Source organism: Pseudopipra pipra, chromosome 5, assembly GCF_036250125.1.
Source record: "Pseudopipra pipra isolate bDixPip1 chromosome 5, bDixPip1.hap1, whole genome shotgun sequence".
NCBI lineage: Eukaryota > Metazoa > Chordata > Aves > Passeriformes > Pipridae > Pseudopipra > Pseudopipra pipra.
The window spans coordinates 65,924,223-65,944,711 of NC_087553.1; the positions used below are offsets into that span (position 1 = coordinate 65,924,223).

At 38.3% G+C, this 20,489-nt stretch overlaps 1 protein-coding gene and 1 long non-coding RNA gene across 11 annotated transcripts in view; one reads left to right on the forward strand and one right to left on the reverse strand.

Annotated features, from left to right (window-relative positions):
* The window catches only part of CACNA2D1 (calcium voltage-gated channel auxiliary subunit alpha2delta 1), a 376,639-nt gene extending 363,855 nt beyond the window's left edge, over window positions 1-12,784 (reverse strand). For all 8 annotated transcript variants that reach the window (XM_064656439.1, XM_064656438.1, XM_064656437.1 and 5 more), the window contains exon 1: window positions 12,667-12,784. In XM_064656439.1, coding sequence (XP_064512509.1) covers window positions 12,667-12,761 — 95 coding nt within the window. In that variant the 5' untranslated portion in view covers window positions 12,762-12,784. The remainder of the gene's footprint in view (window positions 1-12,666) is intronic.
* Window positions 12,785-13,048: 264 nt separating this feature from the next.
* On the forward strand, window positions 13,049-19,597 carry LOC135414984 (uncharacterized). 3 transcript variants are annotated; one of them, XR_010430929.1, is made up of 3 exons: window positions 13,049-13,131; window positions 14,052-18,546; window positions 19,095-19,597. It is a non-coding gene; the product is annotated as an uncharacterized LOC135414984 (long non-coding RNA). The 3 variants fall into 3 exon arrangements; XR_010430930.1 differs by having other exon boundaries at window positions 14,052-14,378; window positions 14,584-19,597; XR_010430928.1 differs by having other exon boundaries at window positions 14,052-19,597.
* Window positions 19,598-20,489: the final 892 nt, after the last annotated feature.

A 20,489-nucleotide genomic window follows, 5' to 3' on the forward strand; every position in this document is an offset into this window, starting at 1 on the left:
TTACACCTTTGAAACCATGTAAATTCAAATCAAATCTAGTTTTTAGATGCATAGAATGAGGTTTCCTTCTAAAAAAAAGTAAGCAAAACAATGACAAGGTATTACATTTGTGTGGAGGCAGACAAGTAGCAGTGATTTACTTCAGCTGAGAGGAAAATCAGGTGGCCATTAAATTGCTGGTTTTAAAGCTCCTGAGATATTTTTTTTTACTGTATCATTTCAGTATCATTTCAGACTCTCAGAGAACTACACAAACAATGTAAAATAAGGATACTTCACTGTAAATAGCCCTTATTTTTGCATTGATTTTGTTTAGATAGACATTGAGTGCTAAAAAGATTGTGTAATTGCTCCATTCTGAAAACAGACAGCATTACAAGCCAAGAAACCCCTCATTAGTTCATTATCCAATTTTCCCAGGTGAAAGAAATGTCGCATGGAGGGTGTGTGTCCATGTCAAATCGCATAGTAACAAACCACAAACTCAATCTATCTAAATTACTGTTGAATTAGAAGCTCTATTCCACAGCAACAAACAAAACTGTGTACCTCATACAGTCTAGATTTGCCTACAATAGATTTGTTTAATAACTTTGGAGTAAAACACATTTACAATACTGCAAGTTTGTGGGGTGTTTATTTGTTTGGTTGGGCTTTTTGTTTTCGTTATAAAAAAGAAAAAAGGAGAAAAATGTTTTATTTTATTACGTTGCAGATATTGTAGGGATGTTTCATTGTAGGTAAAGAAAAAGTACTTTATTTTAAGCAATCTTTGAATGAGTCATTTTGCAGATGATCCCGGTTTGCAGGTTATCTGTTTAGGCCATTAAGACCTAAGAAAGCCTTAAATTCTATCCACATTCACATCCTTAAGTGTCAGTGTGTGAAATTTGGATCCGATACACCAGAAATCTAAAATTTCAAGGACTGAACTCTTAAATTTGGATATGGTTGCTCCCAAAATCACTACATGATTAAACACAGAGCTAGACCCACAAAAAGTATGAATTTTTACTCACAGAAATAACTAGAATGGTTAGTATTTCTGTGGTATCCTGCTGATATTTCATGTTTGCTAATTTTCAGCTAAAAAATAATTCCTGCCCAGTAGAAATGTCTGTACCAATCATTGAAGTCACACATCATAAAAAACACAGCATCAACAAGTGATTTCTCTTTATGCAGTGAAACAAGGTCCTAGCAAAACAAAACATCTGAACATCTCAAAACATCTCTTTGCATAGGATATCTTTGCCATAGCTTTTGGGTTCAAACTTACTCAATTCCCAAAGGCAGATGTTTCTGCTCTTTTTCCACGTCCTGGAAGTTACTACTAGTTTTTCACTGCTTAGACACAAGGTATGTCCTTTGCAGCTTTACCAAAGTTATCTAAAAAAATCCACCTGTCGTGTCAGTCTTACAGTGGAGTTGTACTTTGAATAATTAGCTATAGGAAAGACTACTCTTAATAAGTCAAAGTCATAAAAACTGTAAGGTCAAATAACCAAGATAAGAATCTCTCTGCATTTTAACATGTAAGCATAATTCTGCCCTTGTATATCTCTTTCATATTCTCAATGAAATGTGTTTCCAGCAGAAAAAAATAATGTTTGATTTTTTTAAATGAAGACAGGATCACAATGAAAATAGTACAAGTAAAACAATTTAAGGCCTAAGGCAATTTCATACCTTGCAGTTCCTACTTTTCACGTGTTTATGCTTTACAATTGGATAACTTACTTTTAACTTAGATTTTTTAAAAGATTGATCATCATTTTATTCTATAAACACATTATTCCCATAGAGAGTAATGGGACAATTGTAGAGTAGAACACTGTTCACTAAAAGGAAATAGAGCCTCAGGTAATTACATGCGTGTGGAACAAAACATTTAATCACCAGTGTTTAACCTGTGTTTGCAAAGCTGAAAGCATCACTAATGAATATATAAAGTGTTTGTAGAAGCATGGATATCTACAAGAATAACTGAATATGTTTTTGCAAAACTGTGTAGCCAGCCATAAAAGTATTTTATTCTGTCAATAAATGGAGCTACGAAAGGAAAAATCACTATCAGCAAAATACCTGCAAGCAAATTATTGTTATATACATCCACTACAATATTCTTTATGGTCATTTGTTAACTGTATTTCTCACCATCCATGCAAGGAAGTGATGGGTGTTTTTAATCCTAATTTTGCAGACTGGGAGAGTGTGTCTATACAAGGAACATTTATATAGCAGATGAGTAAAGTCACTGGCCAAGTGCTTCTAATAGCAAAGAAGCTATCATATCAGAATTTCACCTCATATCCCCATAAAGTACCAATATTGTCTTTCAGAGTAAATCCAGCTTCACTGGAAACAACTATAAAGTTTGTCCATAAATTTCTTGCTGATTTTAACTCTAATCACCTGAAAAATCAAGACGTCGTACCCAAAGATGAATTAATTACTGAGTTGTGCGTAGTGAGGGGTTAAATTAAATTACTTATGTCATTCTTACCGTTCCACATTGAGCTCTAGAACTAATTGCTAAAGAAGAAAATAAAAGAAAACAACACAAAACCAAACCACAATAAATTTGCAAAAGCCACTTACAGTTATCCTGCACGTTATTAGACATTGCAGTACTTTGAAAAGGAAAGTATTTCTTCCTTACAATTCCACACTTTTATGTAATAAAATTGTGTTTGCTCCTAATCTGGAGGAACATTTTTCAATGCCTTCCGGCACTTAAAGAAGTTCTTTTTTACATGGACACTTGCTCAGTGAGGCACAGACAATGAAGTGGTGTCAGAGCTTATCATTTAAAAGGAAGACAAATGACCACATCTGATATCACACATGGTTTCTTTGTGATATTTTACTATTCCCCTCTGCAAAGCCTAATATGATCATGTATTACATCTTATTTTATGTAATTTCTGCAATCAGGTCTGGACAATGATGACTCATTCCATTGCAATGAAACCTGTATGTGTTTAATCAGAAATTATTTTTATGTGGATTCATCCTTACACTCAGGATTTAAATGATACAGGATTGATTCTCATTATGCTGAAATTACACTGGTGCAAAGAAGGATGAAATTGGGTACCCGACCATTTCCAAAGAGTATCTCCTCAGACAGACTCTTAGTCACGCACAAATCCTTCATGTATTTCTAATCAGTCAAAAGAGACCAGATTCTGCCTTCGGTTACCACGAACCTTTTCCCCATGTGTATGTTACAGTGAAATCTCCTTAAGACATGTTCCTGCATCTATTAGTGATTCTGTCCCAGCTTATATATCTACATAATCTAAAATATATTCCCAACAGATAAAAAGTCTAATCAAGAAGATGCTAAGGCAACAGAAACATCTCGGTAAATACAACAAAATGCTACTGTTTGTGGTAAGCCAAAATAAGTGCAATGAAAACTATGTTAGTCCTGCTTGAAATCTTACAGAGTCTTGGTGATCATTAGGTAATTAGTGATTGCTGATGATCATCTTAGACCTGCTACTAGTGTATAAAGAGAAATCATTACGTACTTTTATCACCATCTTTCTTACAGAAGCAGGACACCTTACAATACTCAATGCACTGATTCAAGCAGAATGATAATTTGGGTGTCATTCCCATTTTAGAAATGGGAACAGAAGGAAAAAAACCAGCAGCAGCCTGTGCTGCAAAAGCAACAGATCAGGTTAATGAACTCCAGTGTCATGAGCCCTTGGCTAGTATTATATCCCACAATCGCCTGTCTTTTAAGTACCAAATATTCAGTACAAATTTCAGATTATCTTGGCATCTCCAGCTCCAAGTGTTTTCAACAATGAAAAGAACCATGATTTGAGTGTGGCAAAGGAGCACAACCAGCACGAAGCACTGGCATGAGTCAGATCTGCTGGCTTCTCCTCACAATACTGTCTGCAGATTTTTGCTGACTCCTGGTAGTTTCTAAAAATGCTATTAAGCTTATGTCTTGCAATCTGTGTACATCCAAGAAGTACAGATCATGAGGATTAACTTCTAGCTCCCCAGATAACAAGTCACCAAAAGAAGCAGATATGGCGGTACCTTTCTATGAGGATTCTATTTAAAATACCACTTTGAGAACAAGGTAAACCAGGGGTATTATCCATCCAGCAAAGGTTTGGTCATGCATGTTTCTGAGGTAAAGTGGGAATACAGCAAACACACATCTTAATAAACTAAGCTTAACAGCTTAACAACACTTTTCAACTACAGAGAGCTTTAGAGGCATTAGCTATCAAATTAATCTTGACAAAAAAACCCTTGCCTGACTAAATGATAAGATACTGCAGTTTCCTACTTTACTGAGAGAAATTACTATGGAAAACTAAGGTATAAAACTTACGAAATAAAGCAAGGTAGATAACATTGCCTCCCAGTATAGGGCTCTATTTAGGATCCAGGAGATTTCTACCAAATAGGCTACTCTAATCAACATTGGGGGAAAATGTGAGGGTTCATTCAGCCAAAATAAGCCATTTTTCCCACCACTAGTCCACATTAGAATATCATCAATCAAAAGTTGCCTTTTAATGGACTGTTGAACTTATCCCTCAACATTTTGACTAGTCTAATGGGATATTGGATCTCCACATGCAGGAGTAAGTTATTAACCTGTAAGAATCAGAGAAGGAGTAGTAAAAACCCTAACTTTGTAATCCATACTTCCTGTCATCTCTTTTTCATTACTCTCTTCCTTCCTGCAGTATTGATAACACAATTCATCCATTTCAGACTGCAAAATATTTCACTTAATAATCTAAGGCATAACAGCTCCCATGACTCAGTTTCTTCCTATGGAAAAAGTCTGAATTTCTAATCAAAAGTCAAAACAAGCCTAGTGTGGCAAATTTCTGCTCAATTCAAGAATGAGGAAAACTTCCCTCTTACTGGTTTATTTAAGACTACCTTAGTGCATAAAGAAAAATGCAGCACAGTATTAAAAGTGAAAATAGAGAAAAATGGCATGCCTTGATTTAGGTCTTAGTACTACCACCCCTACTCACAGAACTTTTATAAGTTTATTTTTATGCCTATTTGAAAGATTTAGTCCATGCTTATCAAAATATAATAAAAATCCCAGTAAATATAAGGGAGGCAGAGATATCGCTGGGGAACGTTTTAAGCTTTCAGACCAGTCTAGTGGGAAGCTGCCCAGGGAAAACAGGAGCTCTTCGGTTAGAAAATTGTTTGGATGATTCAAGTCTAGCTTTTCTCATTTAAATAAAAATTAACATAATTTATCATCTGATGACTACAAAAACTAGACTGTGGACTCAGCAACTCCTCCGTGTTCTTACTTACTTCTCAAATCAGGTCAAAAGTGAATCAGATTTTATTATAATGGATAAATTTTAGTAACTTTGCTCACAGATTTCAACTGAAGCTTTATATGCATGAAGGCTGAAAACAGAATCACTAATTCAATATATATCTACTTATTGCAGATAATGAAGGTTGTGCAAAAATTGTTCTTAGTCCATATGAGCCATAGGACACTTTTTTTTTTTTTTTTAAATCCTCTCATTTCTGCATTCCTGGCTCTCAACGTTCATGGCTCTGGAGAAACCACGGAAATTTCAAAAAAAAGAAAAACATTTAAATCACTATGTAAACAATCTGTCACAAAGTCAGACTATAGTTCTTACCCTGGCCAACTCTTACATGCGAGAGAGTGGGAATTTAATTTAAAAAGAGGGTGAAAATCCAATAAAACATTTTTTATAATAGTCAGCAATATTATAACTTCATATTCATATTCTATGGTTATTTCAGGCCTGCCTCAGATTAAAAAAAAAAGTCAGATTTTGAATTACTGTAATTAACTGCAAAAGCTTGCTGATTTGTTGATGCAAAATAATGTCAATCTTTTTCATAAACTTGTTAGGATATTTGTAAATAAGCAGCAAAAAATTATGCAAGGAACAGAAATTCACTCTTTGTCATCAGTTTGCTGTTGGCCCGCAGAAAAAGGTGTTGTGAGGAGGGACATAAGCAAAAACTGTGGTCCTTTCTCTGACATCATTCGTGTAACATTCCCAAACAGTGAGCCATAATCTTGTCACAGGGTGCTTGTGAAAGAGAGTCTATTTTACATTTCTTATTAAGTCTGGAAGTAAGGAAGGTGTGAAACGTTGAGTTTGCTTAGAAGCAGAGTAGGTCAAAAATTAGTTTGGAAAGCAGTGGAGAAGGAAAAGACAAATCCCTCTTGAGCTGAATAGCCACAGGCATATGCTATTAATTTTTAGCTATTAAAAAGTTCTGACGTATATTTTGAAAATCTTGACTATTACACTGTTTTTTTTTCCTAAGAATATAAATGGAAATTTTAATTTCAGGGTACAAGCTCCATAGTCTGGCCCTAAATTGAGAATATCCAACCCATGAACATCACTGAAGTATCAATTCAGTTGACAGTAATTTCACTATCAGTGTTACGTATTTCCACCTTAAATGTGAGACGCTCCTGCATCACTACTGTGTGCTTTACACAGAACTGCATGACATAAAATTCAAATTCTGCAAACAATATTGAATCCAGTTCTCTTTTACCATTGGAAATCAAGAGAGAAAGAAGAATCACAACTCTCTCTAATAGTACTGACCAATTTGCGACAGTAAGCAATGGCACAAATCATGCAAAATCCAGCTCTTGGTCTGATCCTACAGAACAGAGCATTGCCCTATACAAGCTTGAGGAAAGTTGAATGGGATCAGGCTATTTAACAGATTTAACATGAGAGATAAATCAGAGCTGTAATCTCAAATGCAAATCATTTAAGTATTCATTGATACCTGCCTTGCAGCTGCTGTAGGTGGAGTGATGCAAGAATGGTCTAAGAGTGATCTAAGACAGAACACACAGGTGCTGTCCAGGGCTGAGGGCAGAAATGCAGTTTTTATTTTGTAATTCTTATATTCTGTGCATTTTCAAGGTGCTAACTGTGTTTTACTGGAACACTGAGGACACTGAGCTGTCATTCTTTGTATCAAGAAGTCTGATTCAGCATTGTAAAAGACATAAATGAATTATGGCATCTGGCTTTACCAAATTATAGCTATGGTCCAATAATTTTATTCCATTGTTGTGTTCTGGTAAATCTTTTCTTCTATTAAAGCAGATTCATTAACAAGGCACTAGAAAACAACATTTTCTACAGTCTATAATATCAGCTTTTGTCACAAAGGTCTTTATAAGCACTTGACACACAACATGCACCCCAAGCAAACCAGGATCAAAAGCCCGGGTATGGCTGCAAAGAAGTACAAAAGAGTCTGGGCCTTGATTCTGCTTCTACTATGGTCAACAAGAGAGAGAATGAGTCCTTTTTCTCCTCTAAAATGCTTCTAAACCGCAATCCCTGTCAAATATTGGTCTAGAAGATGACAACACCACCTTGGATACAGGATTTTCGCAGAAGACAAGAAAGAATCAGGCACAAACATGTCAGATCACAATTACCAGTGGGCAACTATACTCTGGTTTGTTTCTTTGTTACAAAAGATTAAAGCAATAAGAATCTGACCATGCTTCTATCAATTTAAAATGCTCTGCTAGATAAATATTTTTAAGATCTGTACAACCGGCTTTCTATTTAACAATGAATACATTTCAGACTAATGTGCTGCCAAGATCCAGCTCTCTTTCTAGCAGCTGAATTCTTGGATAAAATCATTTTGCAGGGTATGAGCAATGCAGTTCTGAAAATAGCATCACTGCAAAACGAAAGATGGCAAGAACCTCTACAATGCTGATTTATTTCAATGAAATTTCACCTTTTATGATCAGTATCTATTGTGATGTTTTCAACTGAATTTTTGTACTTAATGAAATGTAAATCCATAGAATTTGTTAATTTTGAGTTTTCAGCATAAATGTCTAAGTGGCATACAAACAAACAAAAAAAAATACTGATTCACAATTTTCATCATAAAATATGTAAAACAGAAAAATGTTTTGTGGAATCAAATAGTTTGCATTTCTTACCACAATATGTACAGAGACACTAAAAAAAAAAAAGAAAAAAAAAAAACAAACAAGCAAACAAACAAACAAACAAAACAGCAAAAACTCCCCACCAATCAACAAACTGTTTCTGTTTCACACCTAAGTATGTTTCTACTAGAAGAATGGATTGGAGCAACACTCTTTAAAATACCAGTGGGTTTGTACATCTTGCATAATGCTCAGCATTCAGATGTGTGTTGCTGAGAAAACACTAAGAGGTGATATTGAACTTCCCTGATTCTAAGGAGATTACATCTTTTGGCTCTCTTTCCAATTCACTGATATGAAGGTACACTTCAGTAGATTATTTTTTCCTAGAAATGAAGATTTTTAAATAGATGGGAAAAACAAAACAATTTGCAAATGAGAAAGAGCCTGATATTTTACAGTCCATTAATGCACCAGTCTTTTCTAATTAACGTCAGCAGTAAAAGTGACATTCTTCTATCACAGACTTTATGCTAAAAATGAGATTATAGATATATTAGATGTGTCAAAATCCCTAAGTCTGACAGTAGAAACAGATGAAAAGGACACATCATAAATGTCATTCCTCTATCTCTAGTCACCAATGCTGTATCAAAAGCAATGCTGCATTCCAAGCCCAGCCACAATCTCAGCAGGACCTACACTTGTTAGGTCCGTGTGAAGAAAGCAAAAATATGAATGTCTCAGTTGTGCAAGCCCTAATTCGTATGACTCATACAGACTTCCCTGAGTTGTCCTAATGACACCGAAACAGTAAGGATGACTCAAGCAAATGAAAAATGGGAATATATAACTTCTGTTTTAAAAATTTCTTGCCTGTATACATACAGATATATGTTCATATGTATATTATTTTTATCTTCTGTATATCATTTTTATCCACATAATATTTTACACCGATTTATCTAAGTGGCAAATCTGTCTTGAGTATAATGTATAATTTAATATATACATACAGAACAGGTGACTGAGGATGAAAAAATGCTAAAAGATAAGGGAAAAGAGAAAAGAAGTGGCAGAGGAAAATTAGAGAAAAGAAAAAAAAAAGAACAGACATAACCACAATGATGTAGTTAGAGAAATAGTCCCATTGATATTGAAAGGCTTCATCTGTAAGTTTATAAAAATTAAAATATCTGTTTAGTTTTTTTAATGTACAGATTTATTATCAGAAAGCAGTAGGTGCATCTTTATATAGTACATTACTCACTATCAGTAACAATATCAACACTGCTAAGACATGTTGTGCCAAAAGGATACTTAAGAACTACAACATATATTTAAACTCAAGACTATCTGTTTTGATGCAGTACAGAGAAAAGAACAGAAATAAATTGAGTCCTGTGTTCTCGTTATCAGGAAACATACAAACTACATGGACTTAATAGTGCGGTTTTTTCTGAAGCCTTTATAGATGCTATGATAAATAAATATATATGGCTACAAAGAAAGAAGTACTTTATGTACTGTGATACCAGTAGTGTGGTTAAAGTGACAGCATTACTATAGACAACAATATTCTCATCTAAGTGCAAAATATCTGCTGTGTTGTATGTATAATTGAAGGACTTGGAGGTGCTATGTTAAAAGTAAGAACATGGTATCTTGTACCAGCATATGATAGATACCTAATACATGATACAATGAAAATGATACATTTTAATGATACATAATATGCATCGTTCAGCAGCTAGCTAAGCCTCATAGCTAAAGATCAAGACATAATCACTGCTATATTTAAATAGTTCATTAAAGTCTTCAATATTTGCAGTGAAATATTCCAACACCAGAAACAACAAATGTGATCATACCACCTGCTCAGATCTTCAATGAAAAATTAAGGTTCCCATTTCATACAGCACAAACCTGACATTCTCTATATATTGCTGGGTAAATATATCAGAGAGTTCCTGCCTTATCAGAGAAGTAAAATGAATGAAATTACTGAGATTCTACAGGCATTACTTAAACGTTTGGGATTTTTTGCTACAAATGTTTCATGCTTGTATATTACTGTATTAGTGATACTTCTAAATGTTTTAGTAAAAGCGTATGTTAAAATATTTATAGATGCAGAAGAAATAGATGACTGAAAGAAAAGTGATTATACAAAAAGCAGTTGTTAAAGAAATCATGAACTATACAGCCCTGAATATGCACATTTTTGACCCAACAGCTGGGAAATAGTGCTTCCTCAGAGCTACTTTTTAACTAAGAGAAAAAAAGGACTGAAAATAATGGGGAGAAAGCAGGTAGCTAAGTACATATCATCAGCAAACCTTCAGTTCTTCAATTATTCATGTCCTTTCTTTCCTTTATTCTCTTCTCCCATGTTTTTTCATATTTTTAGTATTCTTAATATATAATATCTTTCACATTAAAAGCATTTGCGTCACTTCTCTTTGTTCTTTCCCATTTGTAATCCATAGTAGGAAATGAAACACTGCTGTCAAGGCTTAAAAAAGAATTAAAAAATTGTTTTCTCTTTCACCTGTTACATCATTACTTTTTGCAAAGCAGCTCTCTCTGCATCAACCTGTTGTGCTTCCTTGTAAATGAACTAAGTCTTGCTTGCACTTTGATTCCATTTCAAAGGGGAAACATAACTATGAAAGATGGACAGGCACTATAGATTATTTCTACAACGTTTCAATGGAATAATAATGAGAAAAAAAGAGAGCCAACAGCAAGTAGATTGTGTAGAGCATGAAAAAGTTGATGACTAACATCATACTATGAATTACTTTATCATAGTTATAATTAAAGTTATATGTTTCATTGCTGACAATTTCTATTATCATTGCTGGCAGTAAAGGTAAATTCTGAAGGGAATTCGCAAAAACGGACAGGTGACAAAATAATTTTTATGGAAATATCACATAATCTTACCCTAAAAAGCTATCTAGACTTTTATTTAAAATTATACATAATCTTTTTATACACTGGGTTATATATTTCCTTCTCATTTTAACCCAGCAAAATCTATGTAGAAGATATTTTGTAATTAATTGTGCATGATAACCTTATCATCTCAATAAGAAACCATAAATAGAGGAGCTCAAACACAAGAAAAGCAGTGACTTAAAAAGCCCGGGCTTTGTATTTAGCTACTCTTGCTTTTACATGGCACATCTTTATAAACCGGAAGATTTTAAAAGAACAGTAAGAAAATATTTTAAAAGATAATTTTCCCTACAATAAAAGACCGTATTTATTCAGCTTATAAGATATTAAGTGGTTATTCTACACTTATCTTTGTATTCCTTTCTTTCGTATAACAGTGCTAGCATCCCTTTGAGTCTTTCATAATGGAACCGATACTGAGAATTGAATCCAATTATAACAGCCTACCAGCAGTACTAATTGGCGAAAATGCATTGCTCATAATTGTTGTAAACTCATCCTTCTGCCCAGGATGAACGACAGTCATAAATTCTACCCAGCGTTAAACAATAAGGGAAGACTACCATTAGCACTGTTTTTCTTATGTAAAATGCATTAGAGTGACTCATCCACTTAAAAGTTACCTACTGGTAGCTTTAACCCAGATTCGGGGACTAAGGTAAGTGCTTAAAAAAAACCCCAAAACAACCAAACAAAAAGAATATAAAAATAATGAGGTGAGAGAGAAGAAAAAGGAAGAAAACACGAACACAGTGCTTTGTCGTGGATTTTTTTCCCGATATGCTGGCGAATCTCCAATATGATACATCGGCTTCTTTTTGCCTTTCTTTTATTGCATCATTATTATGTGATCTTTGCACTGCTCTGGGCAACATTTTCATGCTAATAACTCTGCAGCACTTCAAAGATTTCCATCTCAGGGCCAGGCGAGGCACCGAGCTGCGTGCACCGAGAGCATCCCTCAGCTCTCGCGAAGGTATTTTTGAGAAACAACGATCTGCAAGGCCAAGCCTGAAGAGATCAGTTCTTCAGTTGTGTGGCTTTCAGCGAGCAAAAAAAGATCCTTCGGTGGGACCCACGCGTGTGCACCCCCGGACCCCGCAGCACCGGGAGCCCCTGTGGATGCACTGGAGCGCGGCCAAGCCAGGAGGGAGCCGGAGCTCGGGCTCGGAACTCCCAGCCCTGCCCGCCTGCCCTCCTCACGTGCCGGCCGCGGAGCGGCAACAAAATCCGCCTTTCTGCGTGGATTTTAATAAAATTGCGAAAGTTTCCTGGTGGTTTTGTTGTGGGTTTTTTGTTTGGTTTTGGTTTGGGGGTTTATTTGGTTTTTTGTTTGTTTTTTTTTGTAAACAGTGTTAAATCTCCATCCAGGCTGGAATAACCTCTGTGGGAGGAAGGGGCGGACTCTTTGTAACTCGAAACTTTCTTCTCGGCAAGGATGACCTGACGGGGTATATTTGGAGCCGGGAGCCGCTCCGGAGCGGGCTTTCCAGGCGAAGCCTTTACCTCAAAAGTCCCGCCGCCTGCCGTCACCGGGGCTTCTCCCCTCGCGGTGACAGCCCCGGCGGGACCCTCCGCTAGCCTGACTCTTTCCTAAGCAAAAGCTGTCGAAATCCTGCAATTTTCCCCCACCCCCGGACTAACTTGATTTCCCTTTGTACTGTCGCTGTCCCCGGCGCCGAGGAGCGCCCCCGCCCCAGCCGCGCCCCCGCCCCGGACCCCTGGACCCCGGCGGGACTTACGTGGTGGCTGAAGGGAACGGTCCCTCCGAGGAGTGGTTCATCACCAGGGACTGGAAAAGTGTCAGGCTAAAGACCAGCAGCCAGCCAGCAGCCATCTTCCTGATCGAAGATCGATCCCCCTTTCCCAAGTCGGCGAGACGGCAATAATAATAAATTCAATTATCGCGTGTGTGGTGGTGCGGGGGGGCCGTGGTTCTTTAAAGCCTCCTCCGCTCCCCCCCCCACCCGCCCCCTCGCAGGAGGCGCAGCCCAGAGATGCGCGGAGAAGCGAGAGCGCGGCCGAGGGTGGGGAGGAGGAGGAGAAACGATGGAGATCTGTGGGTGGAGTGGGGAAAGAGACGAAATAGAGAAAAGGGAGAGAGCGAAAGATACTCCACTCTCTGCTACTCCAGCAGCAGCTCCAGCTTCGTCTGATCCGCCGCCATCAGCGCTACTTTTGTAACAGATCCTACTCCGCGTGTGTGTGTGAGCGTCCGTCCCTGATTTATTCCCCTGATTGCAGAGCAGAAAGAGGAGGAGGAGGTGGAGAGAGGCAGGCGGGGTGGTGGCTCCTGAAAGGAGAGGAGGGAAGAAGGGGAGAGAGTTGGGAGACGGGCAGCTTGCTGCGGGCTCCTGCCTTCCCTGCCGGCAGCGGGGAAAGTCGGGGCGGGGAGCGGGGGCGGGCGCGGGCCCTGTGGCTGCCGCGCTCCATACAAGGCGCCGAGGAACTCCCCGGGCCGGGCGGCCCCGGGGCCGCGGAGCCGCCGCCCCGCCCCACGCAGCCCGCACGCTATTTTTAAAACCGTTTCGTGCCTTATTTTAATTCCAGCCCCCTCCTGCCAGGCTCGGCAGCAGCAGCAGCCGCACACAGACCGTGTGCCACCAGTCTGGGCTTTGCTTTAAATAGATGTTTTATAGATGTATCTATAAATGCCAGCGGGAGCAGCGCCGCTCGGCCCCGCGGGTCCGGCCCCGCCGCCCCCGCCCTTCGCGGGGTCCCGTCCCATCGCCGCCGGCTCCCCGGAGCCTCCGGGGATCGGCCGGGGCTCATGGCCGGGAGTCCTCGGGCTGCGCCCCCGCCCCGCCGCAGCACTAACCCAGATAGTCATCTCAGATCCCTCTGGAAATCCAGGAGGACACATTCCCTCTCCCGTCCTCCCCGTTTTACCCATGTTCACGTACAGCAGTCTCTGTGGCAACTATACATTCTCAGTACAAATGGAGAAAGTAATCCAGGGAAATAATTCTTAGCTTATTTGATAAAGCAGTTAAAAGTTCAGTGACTAATTTTATTTTCTTTTCGATTTGTTTTTTTTTGTTTGTTTTATTTCTTTTTATATGCTTACATATTTATATTTAATTCTGGCGCTGTATTTATATTTTAATGTATTTAATTGGTTCAACAGGTGAAAATGACAGAGCAGACCCAGTATTCATATTGGTTTTACATCCTTTGTTTTAAGAGTCACATCATCTCGAATGTATTAACTCACAACAATTTCTGTAAAACAGAGGAGTGCTCGTCTCCATTTTAAAGATGGCAAAAGGATCAAAGCTGAGATCCACAAATGAAGAATTGAGTGTTCGCATTGCCCGGGCTCAAAGCCAGCACGATATTTCAGTTGCAATCTGTAAAGCATGCAGTCACTCATCTACATTGTTTCTGGATTGGAGCTGGCACTTAGCTGGTGGGAAGAACTCCCAGTTGTCTTCACCTATCCACCTACCTGTAGGTACGTAGGATTCAGGGTTTGGATGCAAGTCCGAAATAGCATTTTCTAAAATGATTCTGCAGCCTGTAGACTCAAACAGTCTGAAAAGTATCTCTAGCCCAGCTTTTGTAGGTCTCCATAGGCTTTATAGTTTTGCCACCCGAAGTGGCACCACTTTGCATATTTAGCTGTAACTGCTCACCTGAGTACTTCTACTTCCCCACAGGGATGCAACAGGCAACTGCAGAGTCATGGGCCTGTGACATGAAAGTTCTGCTTCACACAGGATGTACCATGATGAGATCCAGGGTAGAAAGAAAATGTTGGAGAGTGGATTAAAGGTTTGGAGACATGCACAGAGGAAAGAGGGAGGAAATGTGAAGTAGTTCAGGTCACACAAGACCAGGACAAATTTACTTCTTAGAGTATAATTTAAGGCATCTCCTTATTCTTGGGCTTCCACACTAAGGGTAGCATTATCAGTGACACAGAATCACAGAATATCCTGAGTTGGAAGGGATCCACAAGGATTGTCGAGTCCAACTCCTGGCCCTGCACAGGACACTCCCCAGGTGTCACACCATGTGCTGAGTGTATCATTCAAACGCTTCTTGAACTCTTGTCAGATTTTGGTGCTGTGACGACTTCCCTGGGGAGCCTGTTCCAGCACCTAACTACCCTCTGGATGAAGAACCTTTTTCTAATATCCAACCTAAACCTCACCTGACATAACTTCAGGCCATTCCCTTGGGTCCTGTCCCTGGTCACCACAGAGAAGAGATCATTGTCTGCCCCTCCTCTTTTCCTCTCTAGGAAGTTGTGATTGCAATGGAGTCTCCCTTCAGTCTCCTCCAGGCTGAACAGACCAAGTGACCTCAGCTGCTCCTTACACAGCTTCCTCTCAGGGCCCTTCACTTAGTTGTGGCCCAAAGCACCTACAGTCTCACAGTAGGCAACACAGTGAAGGACTAACACTCTGCCAACACCTCTCCAGAATAAAAGGGAATGCCCCACCTGGCTCCTTACCTGTTTGAAGGATCAAGCATATGCCTGTTTCATCTCTTCTCAGTAGAAAGTGTTCATGTTCAGTTCTCAGCTGTGTTGCCCCCAGAGGCCTGTTCAGCAATCCAGGGACACTGACCTGGGAAACAGGTGCTCTCCTGATAGAGAACCCACCAGAGTGGGCAACCAACACATGTTGGTCTGGGCAAGAGGGGGTGCAAATGACTATGCAAACACACATGGAAAATTGTTTCAGGAGGTGAGAATAAGCTAGACCACCCTTACTCAGATGTACCATTTCAATATAACATACAGGAGACCAGATCAGAGAATGATAATGCAAAATAATAAATAGAGAAGTAGAGGGTTACACAGGAACATTTCTTTCATCATTAGTATAATTTTCTGTAAACCTACACTTCTGATGCTTATAGAGCTTCTTAGGGCGGTAATTATAGCTGCTAATGATTCCAACAGCAATAACACATGGCTAGCAACGGAACTGTGCAATGCACGGGTGGGTACCTAGTGCTGTAAGGCCTGGATTGTGACTGTTTCCTCAGTACTAATACACTGAACAATAGCTAGAAAGTGAAAAAGACTAGAGAAAATACTTCTATGTTTTAACAGAGCAATATTCAAAGTTTCCATTCTACTGTGCTATTTAAAACTGTATAACAAGACCCTCTGCAAACTAATCCTACAGTGAACACTGTAAGTGAATACCTATGGAGCTCACTGAAAGTCAGGGAAGAAAGAGAGTTGTCTACATGTGGCTTCAGAATGGAGAAGAAATACAGAGGTCCAAACAAGCTGGTTGAGGTGCGAAGGAGAAGCCAGGGCTGAAAAATGGAGCTTAGCAAGGTGTGGCATTCATGGGAAGATCTGTCAAGATCAACCTGCAAGCTTTACAGGATTTACAAGAAACTTGAACTGGAGCCCAGTTTTGAGAAAAGGTGGACTCAAATAACAGTCTTCCTGCAAAATGAAGTGAGAATGGAAGTCAGGTCTTGAATTTTTACCTTTTTTGAAGCTGAAACTTAGGAAGCCAATGCCACACTGAAGCATGGGGAAGAAAAGAAAGCAGGACTTATTCCATGAACAATGTGTTGTTTACTAATTGTTCACCCGTTTGCTTCACCTAATTATTTATGGCTTAAAAATTCATTAGTATGACAAGTATTTAATAAAGATGCAGAATGTTTAGAAATGGTGATCTCATCCTAAACCCATGTATGGATATGAATAATTGGGCTGAAATGAGTTCCCACTCACTTTGTTTCAACAAAAAAGTGTGATTGACTTAAAACATAGAAATAGCAGAATAAAGTTTCTTGGTATGTCTTCATCCTCCCATAATGCAGGGAAAAAAAAGTACAAATGTAGTTTCATCATGAAATTTTAAAAAGCCATTAAAACCTCCTAAACAAGCAATTTCTTTACTTTTGATGAATAAACCTTTTTGTTACATAGTCACAGTATTTTAAATACATAGCTTGTATATCACAGCAATGTTGTCCTGCAGATATTCTTATAGTTTATCTGCATTGAGATTCCTAAAGATCTATTACACCTGACATGTCCTTTTTTTAAGCACTTTAAAATATAGTCTTGAATGACAAACAAGGAAAGTAAATCTTTCTTTATTCTTACTTCACCCCATTCTAAATTTATTGCCTGTCATATCTGACCGAGACCTTTCTGTGAAGGAGCACAGGAGCGACAGGTATTGATATAATGAGGCATCTTACAGAAAGTTTGCTTTGCAGCTACTTGGTGGACTTGGCAGTGTTAGCTTTATGGTTGGACTCTATCTTAAAGATCCTTTCCAACCTAAGTGATACCATTATTCTATTCTATGATTCTACTGAAATTACTGGGAATCTTTCAATTGACCATGGTAGTCTGTATTTCAGAAATAAAAATTTCTATTGCAAAACTACAAAATTTAATTGGCAGCAAAGTCTTCCTCTCAGTTCATTTTATCAGTAACAAGTCTTTCCCTTTTATTTCCATTTCTGGATATATTTTTTACATTTTCATAAATAATTTACATTGTTGCAAATCTAGCATAAAAGAAGAGAGCAGGGTCTTCTGTCTCTTAACTACTTTAAAAAATACCCAAATATGGTAGGTTAGAATGAGAATCAAAGTTTTATTAATCTAGTTTTATACTGTATATAAACTCACTCTTCAGCAATCAGCATTGTCAAAAAACTTCTTGAAATCAATGACAGTTTAAGACTTAACATATACAGTGATTGCAGCACTTGTGTGAATAGATAGCACACAGTTATGAAGTGTCTTCAGTGTCTTTTGCCGGCGGGGAAGGGGGGAGGGTATAGGCAATAAACCCTTATCAGCAGTGTGCTGAGTATGTTTCACCTTTGTGGCTGGGGTGACATGAACTTTGCTAGACAGAACCCACAGATGTTATTGGGTTCAGCCAAAATGTACTTGCTGAAACAGTGTAACAAAGTGTGACATGGTCTGTATGGATGTCCAAAGAAGAGCAATGAAGCAAGAGAAAGCTTTAAAGCATAGATCTGACCAGGATTAGCTGAGCGAGCTGGGGGTGTTCAACCTGGAGAAAGGAAGGCTTGGGGAGACCTTATCACTCTCTACAACTATCTGAAAAGAGATTGTAGACAGATGAGGGTCAGTCTCTTCTCATGAGTAACAAGCAATAGGATAAGGCAAAATGGCCTTAAATTGCACAAGCAAGGGTTTAGATTGAATATTAGAAAATATTTCTTCATGAAAGAGGTTGTCAAGCACTGGAACAGGCTGCCCACAGAAGTGGTGAAGTCACCACACCTGAACATATTTAAAAGATACGTAGAGGTGGCACTTAGGGACATTGTTTACTGGTGGACTTAGCAATGCTTGAATGGTTTAACTAGATGATCTTATGAGTCTTTTCCAGCCTAAATGATTCTGTGGTTCTGTGATAATCAATGCCACGTACCAAAATACCATTTTGTTCCTGGCATGTAGTATCTTTTCTATGTCTGTGTTTTATATAAGGCAGAAGGGGGTAATCTTACTGAATAATTCTCATTCTGTTTGCTTGTGTAGGACTGACTAGAGAGTGCAGGCAGCCTGATCTCAATTTCTAGTTTCAGGAGGAAAAAAGCTCTTATTGAAGTCTGCACCAGATGGAAATGCAGAACCCAGCCCATTGCAAGTGAGATGAATTGTTTTACATTTGAATTTGATATAATTTATATTGTAAAAACTTTGTGACCTACATCCAGCAGCAAGATAGTCAACACTGCTTTGTTCTCACCCTTGCTTTTATTCATATTTGAGTAAGCATGCTGGATCTGGTAGCAAAACTTTCACTACCTGATATAGCAGTTTACATTTTTCTTGTTATTGTCAGATCTTAGGAAAACAATCATCCTAATTCTAGTCATGAGAGCAGGGATATATGTATTTTCACAATGGAAGTTTTTTTGTTTGTTTGAGTTTTTTGACACTGCAATTAAACCAACAATAATTTTAGAATAGTTTAATATTGAAACTTGGAGTCCAGCATAACATATATTCTCTCAGTGAATACCAAGAAAAATATCTTAAAACAAACTGCTGGGCATCTTAAACTTCATCCATTGTGATGGTTTTGCTTGGTGTAGAGTTGATTTTGCTTTCCTAATGTGTGTGGCTTTTGCTTTACCTATTGATCTGTCTTTGTCTCAACTCACAAGTTGTTTTCTCACTTTCACCCTTCAGATTCTCTCCCACATCCAAGTGGTGAGGAGTGAGTGAACGGCTGTGTGGGGCTGAGTTGCTGGCTGGGGTTAAATCACAGCAGCCATTTCAGGAGAAAGCATAATGGAGAGTTTAGTCAATTATCACTGGTCTTGGTACATCTACACAAGAACGCTTTAGCACTTTGTGGAGATGTTAGTTTGGTTCTGGAAGGCTCTATGTCCACTCTAATATAGTTATTATGCTTCTGAGTTTCAAAGGAAAATTAAGTTATTTGTTCAAGAATCACTGTGTTGTATTTCACGGTGTAATGTAGAAGTGCTCACTGTAAATCTCATATTGATGTTATGACACTATTCACAGAAAACTATAAATGCCAGTAATCTTGCTGGAGAAAACTCTCAATTATAAATGTTAAACTGTGGTATGTTCTGAACTTGTAAAGAAACATAACTTCTAGGATCAGTCTTATACAAATAACATATGTTAAGGTTGTAATAAAGTGACATAATATTTTTGTACAACCTTGTCTGTCTTCTATCTAGCTCCTAATCTATTTTAACTTAGTTTATTCCATCCCTTCCATTGACTTTAAGCAGATATAGTGCTTTCTGGAAACCCTCTCTCTCTATATATATATATATAGAGAGAGAGTTCTTCTTTCACTTCCTAAATCAGACATTTTTCCCCCATCTTTTCACCCCGTGAGATACGTTCTTACACCAGTAAGTGCTTTTCTAAACATAGGAATGTGACTCTCCTCAAATCTGGTATCTTGCAACTGTATAGGACTGAAAATGATTCACTAACCCAATGGAGGGGGAGAACAGACACTATGAGATGACAATCAGAATAATCATAGCAAACCACTTTCAGCCAATTGAAGTCACCTCAATATCTCATTCTTACTTAACTCATCTTACCTAATTAACAAGGTGGTTACAAAAGCTGCATTCAGAGGTTATTGCTGATATTTTACTTAGCAATATTCCTGCAAAAGAATGGGTGCTGTTGTGCAATCCAAGCACAGACACTGCTTTTGGAAATTCAACAGGATAAGCTAAAGCTTAGTAGGAGGGTTGTATCAGATTTCCTTCTTTTGAAACCTAGTTATTGCTGTTCCCATTCTGCATTTGGTGAGATACATATGGACTGCCTAAAATGAAAAAAGGGTTTCCTTTTGTCTTATCCAGTTGTAGTCAATGGACATAGACCAGCATCTCCACAGAATGGTTCATCTTGTCCTAAAATACGTTGTTGAGATGGTATCCTGTTTGATTTGCTTTATAAACTAGAAGTGAGAGCAAAAGTAACTTAGAAGGAATATTGGGAAGGGAGATTAAAAAAAGTTAGAATGAAAGACAATAAAGGAAAAATAAGAACTGGGAAGTAAATATCAAGAAGGAAGGGTATGCA